The sequence below is a fragment of the Rhododendron vialii genome, chromosome 9a, assembly GCF_030253575.1.
Source record: "Rhododendron vialii isolate Sample 1 chromosome 9a, ASM3025357v1".
NCBI lineage: Eukaryota > Viridiplantae > Streptophyta > Magnoliopsida > Ericales > Ericaceae > Rhododendron > Rhododendron vialii.
This window is the reverse complement of record NC_080565.1, coordinates 8,685,277-8,693,248: the sequence shown is the minus strand read 5'-3', so window position 1 is coordinate 8,693,248 and position 7,972 is coordinate 8,685,277. Positions and strand designations below refer to the sequence as shown.

The 7,972-nt window shown below is 37.8% G+C and overlaps 1 protein-coding gene across 1 annotated transcript; it reads right to left on the bottom strand.

Moving 5' to 3' along the window:
* Nucleotides 1-5,185: 5,185 nt before the first annotated feature.
* LOC131300383 (S-protein homolog 5-like) lies at nucleotides 5,186-5,772 on the bottom strand. Its single transcript, XM_058326185.1, has one exon. The coding sequence runs from the start codon at nucleotides 5,708-5,710 to the stop codon at nucleotides 5,276-5,278; it is 435 nt and encodes a 144-aa protein (XP_058182168.1). The 5' UTR covers nucleotides 5,711-5,772; the 3' UTR covers nucleotides 5,186-5,275.
* Between the last annotated feature and the right edge of the window lie 2,200 nt (nucleotides 5,773-7,972).

Sequence of the window (7,972 nt, the reverse complement as noted above, 5' to 3'; positions counted from 1 at the left end):
AGGAAGGAAGGCCAGTCAAATGAGAAATATCCAAGACTGTTGGAGATAATAAACCACAATGCAGGACTAGGGTATTGGACGATTTGGACCAGAAACAAGCTGCAGCGGCTAGAAGTTCAGAGTTCATTTCTAAAGGAAATTGCGAGAGTTCGATTGTCTCACGAATTTCCATTGTCTTCCAATCCTCGAAAAGAAACTTCATCATATGCCTTACCCAGTCTACCCATCCCATTTCGACGGTATAAGGCCAAGAACGAAGGCAAGTGTTCTTACCCCAGCCTGACCATTCAAGCATTGGAAGTTGTAGGAGAAGTGGATCACGTTCCACCACAGGGTAAACTTCTGGAAGGCCATTCGGAAGAGCTGACGAAAAAGCTGGACCCAATATACAGTGAGAGCTGACGTTATCGTCGAGAATCAGGACTTGGGTGTTCTGATCAACCCCATTTCGGTACGACTCGGGAAATCGGAAGGAGTCCTCCGTTACCGACTCGGTAGTCGGATCTTCAACTGGATCGCTAGAAACCTTCAATTTGGATTTCGGTGCCATTTGGGTTTGAGAGCTGTTTCAGGGTTTTGGTGTGAGAAGAAACTCAAATTCGTGCCCTAAAATTTGAAGTATTCTGCTTTATATAGGCGGTGAGTTACTAAGGGATTATTTACCCAAGTTAATCTTTAACTCAGGTAAATAGGGGGGCATTGTTTACACCATAATTTAGTAATTTAGTCTAATATGATCGATTGGGTCAAAATGTTACACGTGTCAGCACGTTGTAGACTAATTAATATAAATGCAATATGAAGCCTATTAAGGCAAATCAAATGGACTAATCGACGGTTAGCAATCAACTCCAGAACACGTTCTAGAGCATGAGTTACATATAGATCGTGGACAGAGCAGTTAATGCAGGCAGTTGAAGCAATTACAACATTGGGAACGTGTAAGATCATGGAGAAGTAACCGCCTCGTGCAGATAGTGGAACAAGATAAGGAAGCATGGAAGTAACCGCTCAATTCAAATCGAAGGAGGGAATTCCATCTGGTTTGAATTTCAAGTCGAAGACAGCCTATAAATACAAGAATAGAAGACATTTAGAACCCCCAATCAATGGCCCAAAGGCTTCTACTTTTATCTGTACCTTACATTTCTTGCTCTAGGAGTAGCTTGTAACGTAACTGTCTGTTCGATTGTGTTCTCATCGTCGATCGACTTCTACCTCGAAGAATAATAAAGTCCATTTTGTTATTCTTCTTTCATCTCCATTCACTTCATTAAGTTTGCTTCCAGAGACGTTCTGAAATAAGGCAAGGAACCAAACTCCACCACCACCACAAACACCCACATTCCCGCACACGCACACGCAACAATTCTTAGTCGATTCGTCGACTGCAAGTAAAAAAAATAGACAAACAACAGCCCAAAATGGAATACTGGACTTTAAAAAAAGAACGGAGAGAGTAGTTCATGGACAAAGTAGAAAAAGAAAATGAGTATAATTTAAGGGATAAAAGCAATACAAAAAAACTTAGAGAAAAAACTAAACGAAGTACCAACAAGAAAGGCAAATGAAGAATTACCAGCAAGAAAGGGAAACAAAAAAATATATACTCCCACCGTCCCACTTATTTGTTCCCTTTTTGTTTTTTTATGTCCCAAATTATTTATCCAAATTGAAAGTGACTCATATAAGTTCCATATATAAGTTCTATTAATACCCGTTCTTTTTCAAAAAAAAATTGTGCATTGAAGAATTTGCACCCTCATTTATAATGCAAAAAGAGTGAGAGGTATTCTCGAAAAATCAAAGCTTTTCAATAGCAATCATTGTGTCTTATTAAAAAGCTTATATCTTTGCAAGGATCTTAACTTATTGAGGTTGGCGTAATTACCGGCTTGCCCCTCAAATCTCTCCAAACCCTTTTTGTATTCTCATTTCAAGGATTATGTAAATGCAACTAAGTAAACTCTCAACCAACTAGGGTTAACTTAGTTGGTCAGAACTCTTGCAACTCACTAGGAAGTCAGGAGTTCGAATCTTTCTACCTGCGTGTGAGTGTTCTTCCCATAGAGAGACTTTTTTTCTTTATTTGTTTCTTCTCTATGATGAGCTTATTTCTTGTATTGGTTAAGTTGTAAGGCTTGGTTATCTCATGGACTCAATTGATATAGTGTCCCGAGTTTGTGATTTGTAATTCATTCATGATGTAATGGATATCTTCTATCGATTAGAAGAAGAAGAAAAAAACTAACCTCTCATATTATTTCTACTTGCTTTTATTCATTCATTTCAACTTCCAAACAAGTTCCTACTTTGTTAATCCCTCATTCTTGGCTATCTAATTCTCCACATATCCACCTCTTAACTAGTCTTAGAGCATCTCCGGCCCTTACTCAATTTTTTACCCATATTTGAGTAAGAATTAGAGTTAAAACTTCATTTGATATGAATCACTCCAACGGACATGTTCGAATCTAAGCATAAATTTGAATTAAAAAAATTTCATTAATGGCATAATTGTAATATTAAGAGGGAAAAATAGCCTTCAAAATTTTAAGTAAGTAGTCTCCCTTGATGTGGTTTAAAATTCGAGTAAAACTCAATTTGAGATGAGTTTGAGTCTAGGTTGAGTGAGATTTAGGAAATTTTACTCAAGTTTTGGGTTTTGAGTGTAAAATAGAGTAAGTTGTGGAGATGGTCTTATTCCCCCTTTCCTAAACCCAAAAGCCCATTCACCCGTCAAACAAGCCATAAAAGTGTTAGGAGGGATGAGTTTGAGTCCTGCAAGCTTATACCCTTTTTTCGCAGCAGAAAATTTTCGTCGCCAAATGAGAGTTGGCAATATTGGGTGACTAAAGTAACGTTTGGTCACCCAAAGTTATAATCGGTGACAAAAGTTTCCGACTAATGTAGTTCACCAAAAAGTATTAGTCGCTATATAATAGTTATTGCCATGTGGCAGTGCCATCACCCCAAACAAAATGGCACTTGGCCACAACGTGCCGCTTTCTAGACCGTCATGTGGAATTATATTTCTATTTTTTAGAAACTTGGAATAGGTTGGTGCCAAGATTCGAACCCATGACGGAAAAAACAAAAAAGATATGAATTCACGACCTATTTGATAAACAATTAATGTAGTATTATTTAAAAGATACTCACATGACATATACATATGAGTGTTTACATATACAAATACACACTAAATTATGCACAATGATTACAGAAATTGTGCCGGCCAAATTGATTTTAGCCACAAATGATGTTTTGGCAGCAAAGTTTGGTCGCGAAATGGTTATCTTCACCGACTGTGGTATAGTCGGCAAATATTCGTTTTTGCGAATGATTACCCGACCAACATTACTTGAGTCGCAAAAATTACTACTTTCTGCGACTAAAATTGCATTTTGTCGCTAAATGGTGGTTTCTCTTGTAGTGCTAATCATTGAAAACTCACGCCTCCCTCATCCCAAATCAGGCCAAAGCTCGCCACTCAAAGTCCAAATCAGGCCACTTCCGCCACAATCGTTGCCACCCTAAATGCCTTCCAAATCGCCACCCCAAACCTGTCTCCCATTGCCCAAAACGTGCCTCAATTCCTCCAAACACCACCATCGTTGCTACCCTAATGGCACCACCCTAGGTGAGGAGGAGGAAGAGAGGCTCCACACCCATTGGAGATGCTCATAAGGTTCTAGTTTAGCATACAACAGTGTCAGAGAATATTCTAGTGGCAGACTTTTTATAATTTCAATCTAGGACCAAAATTTCTCGAGTCTTGAACATGGACTAGAGGGTCCAATCCGAGCATGTGTAAGAGGCCCTCCGAATATGGTATGGCATGAGATAGCCACATGATTCCAATACATTATTTTCTCGTGAAGAAATGCGAGGTTAGTATCATTTTTAAAATGGGCTCTCTTTTTTTCAAACACAAATGCAATCAAATCATCCAGCTAATGTCTATGCTTAATTATCATATCAATTTTAGAGTTTGATGGATCTGCTCACTGGACCTACAAGATGAACATTCTAGATCAGCGAAGTAGAAATTTGGTGAACCGCACGCCAAGGCTAGACCTTGTGGTCGTATTTAGGACTCCTAAGAATCCAGATCCTTTCATGTACGGAGTAATTGTGTTAGGAAACTGATGAATAGGAAAATGTTCATCTTTTGAACAAGAGGAGGATGGATAATACATACAAAAGTGCATAGCAAAACGCGATTGACCTCTGACCATAAAATCAAATCTGTAATTAACCATGTATTAAACCTTTCTTTACTTTTACTAGCAAGGGTTGAGAATAGCAAGGGTAATATAAATCATGTATATGTTGGAAATAATCAAATATAAACACTAATGAACTTTCTGTACTATTATCAGCATGGCGTTAAAGGAAGAGTACAATTCTTGAGCTACATATACGACACTCGACCAATAGCCAAACGCTTCTCCATAAGTGGGTGAAACGCAAATGGGTGGGCGCGCAGTGAGCCAGTGAGGTTCGAATAGAATATCCGTGAAATGATTATATACCCACGTTAAATTTTCACCTTATAAACGAACGTAAGATGTTAGCGAGACAGGCAAATTTACATATTTAGCGACTCCTCCAATCTACCACCTCTAACAACTTCGAAAGAAAAGGGTGCTTGTTTTAGTAACCTGGGAAGATTTTGGACAAGAGAGTACCCAATGATTTCTTAAAATGAAGCAATTGCTAGAAATTGAACATTGCAGCTGCCGGCTTTCCACCGAGTCATACATTTTAGTGACTTGACAAACACAGAGAAGAAAAGAAAACAGTTGAAAGTTGAATTGCATCACATTTGCCCTTCAAAATTGCAATCAAAGTATGAAATGGTCATGTACCCTCAATTCACCAGTTTTCAGCGGCAAAATGATCTATCGAATTATTTATCCCACTTATTTCATTGTTTAAGAGTTAAGACATCAATTATGGTCAAATCAAATCCAAGGCTTCGATCATAACCTTCTCAGACACTCGACGGCGGCTACCATTTAGTAATTTCTATGGGTGTGAACGTGCATGGACTACATAAACATGCACACGAAACACAGAGAGCTGAAGTGCTATAGACTACAGAGCACATATTGCAGATGATTAATTCATTTATTCCAGACAGAGGAAATCAAACCATGTATTGATAAGTCGGATATTAAGCCAAAGAAATAAATTTTCCAAATTCTTTTTATTCATATATCAAAAGCATGGCTCGACTCAGGCTGTTATTCAATCAATACTAACTTAATCAAGCCCAATCATATTCTTTTTCCCAAGTTGCATTCCCATTGCTGAGATAAAAGCCGTCAGGTCTCACTGACCAATTACTAGTAAAAGGTATTTGTTTTTGGCTTTTATCAACCACTGTGTAAGAATCGAACACATCAAAGCGCTTGTCTTTAGAATCCCACCAAAAATAGCAGTAATAGCGAGTGGTGTAAGAAACATTGAGCCTGAAGGACCAATGGAAATCCTCTCCAGTATTGAGGATCTGATATCCGAGATCATGGTCCACGGATTGGCAATGAATCCTCAAGGGTTTGGGGTTGTTCAGGACTGCACTGACGACAGAAACAGTGTATTGGTCGGTAACGCCATCATCGGCATTTGACACCGCGTAAGCAGAATGAAATGCGAGGCTGATGAGTAAGGGAAGGAAGAGGCGGTTCATCGACCGAAACATAGGTTGTCTTGAAATAATGGTGGTTTTCAAGTTCTGGTCTTTGCTACAGGGAGTTTAACTAATTTATAGGGTGATACAGTCAATGGAGATGGTTGGTGAAGTTAAATCTTGGGTATTAGGGATGAAGATTGTCATTTCAGAGAAATTACCAAAATAAAGAAGAGGAAATTAAGAACATGAAGAAAAGTAGCAAACAGTTTTCATATGCAAGAGATCATATCTAGATTCTAAATTTTAGTGTATAGACTTGCGGAAAAGTTAAGACTAAGCTAATAGAGGCCAAATGGGGCTAGCTCAGTTGGTCAGGATCCTTGCATCTCATTAGGAGGTCAGGAGTTTGAATCTTTTCACATGCGTGTGGTGTTCTTTCCTTAGAGGGTCTTTCTTTGTTTCTTCCTTAGAATTGGCTTATTTCTTGTATTAATTTAGTTGTTGGGCTTGACTATCTCGTAAAATCTCACAATTGAGGTAGTGTTTCGGGTTTGTGATTTATAATTCCTACATGATGCAATGGATCTCTCCTATCGATTGATAAACAAAAACTAAGTAAACTTTCATAGGAGTATTATTTATTTGAGAATAAATTCTATCCACCGGCGATGTAAAACCGCATTTTTCTACCACCGCCTATTATGGACCCCACCAAGTGTCTATCGTTGTGATCTGAACCGTTCATATTTTAAAACCCATAATATAGTATTGCCATGCAAAAAACCAATTTGATCGAAAGTTGATAGATATATCAAAATTTGAATTTTGGTTTATAAAATGGACGATTTGATTTCTGTAAATAATAATAAAGATAAACCATCCATTTTACAAAGCAAAATTCAATTTTTGATATTCCGTTCGATCAAGTTTAATTTTTGCATGAATACACTATTATGTGGGGTCTACAAGATGAATGGTTCAAATCAACAATAAATACATGGTAGGACCGAAAAAGTTGGTGGTGGAAAAGTGGGATCTTCCACTGCCGGTGGAAAAAATTTAATCTCTATTTCTTTATCCACCTGTTCTTATCCATTCCTTCCAACTTCCAAACAAGTTCCTTAATTCTTTGTTATTCCCTCATTTTTGGCTAATTCCCGACATATCCACCTCTCAGTCTTAGAGCGTCTCCGGCCCTTACTCAATTTTTTACTCATATTTGGAATAAATTTATTTCATTTATTCCAAACAGAAGAAATCAAATCATATACGACACATAAGTTGAATATTAAGCCGAATAAATAAATTTCCAAATTCTTTTTATTCATATATATCAAAACCATGGCTCGACATAGGCTCTTATTCATATTGGAATAAATTTATCTCATTTATTCTTTATATTAATCTGAACCAACTTAGTCAAGCCCAATCATATTCTTTATACCAAGTTGCATTCCCATTACTTAGATAAAAGCCTTCTGGTCTCACGATCAAATAACAAGTAAAAGGTCTTTGTTTTTGGCATTTATCAGCCAATGTGTTGTAATAGAACACATCAAAGCTCTTGTCTTTAGAATCCCACCAAAAATGGCAGTAAAAGCGAGTGGTGGAAAAAAAAATTGAGCCTGAAGGACCAATGGAAATCCTCTCCAGTTTTGAGGTCATGATATCCGAGATCATCGTCCCCGGATTGGCAAAGAATCCTCAAGGGTTTGGGTTTGTTCGGGACAACACTGACGATGGAGACAATGTATTGGTCAGTAGTGCCATCGGCATTTGACACCACATAAGCAGAATAAAATGCGAGGCAGATGAGCAAGGGAAGGAAGAGGCGGTTCATCGCCGGCAACATAGGTTGTCTTGAAATAATGGTGGTTTTCATGTTGTGGTCTTTGACCTTTGTCACCTGAGCGCAAGTCTTTGCTACAGGGAGAGTTTAACTAATTTATAGGGTGATACAGTCAATGGAGATGGTTGGTGAAGTTAAATTGTGGGTATTAGGGATTAAGACTGTCATTTAAGAGGAAATACCAAAATCAAGAAATCATATCTAAATTCAAGACAAGAAAGGAAGTAGCAAACAGTTTTCATATGCAAGAGATCATATCTAGATTCTAAATTTAGCGAATATAAGACTTGCAGAAAAGTAAAGTGAAGAGAAGAACAGAATTAGCAAAAACCTTTCGTACGTATTCAAGATTTGCATAGATTAAAATGGAGAGAGAGAGAGAGAGAGCAAGAGAGAGAGTTGAAGATGGAGCAAAAGATAAGGACAGAGATGATGGTGGATGGATCCCTGTGATCAACAACCACAGGGCTCAAGTTAATAAT

Coding starts and splice junctions, on each gene's coding strand:
- LOC131300383 (XM_058326185.1), bottom strand. CDS start 5,710: ATGTTTCGGTCGATGAACCGCCTCTTCCTTCCCTTACTCATCAGCCTC.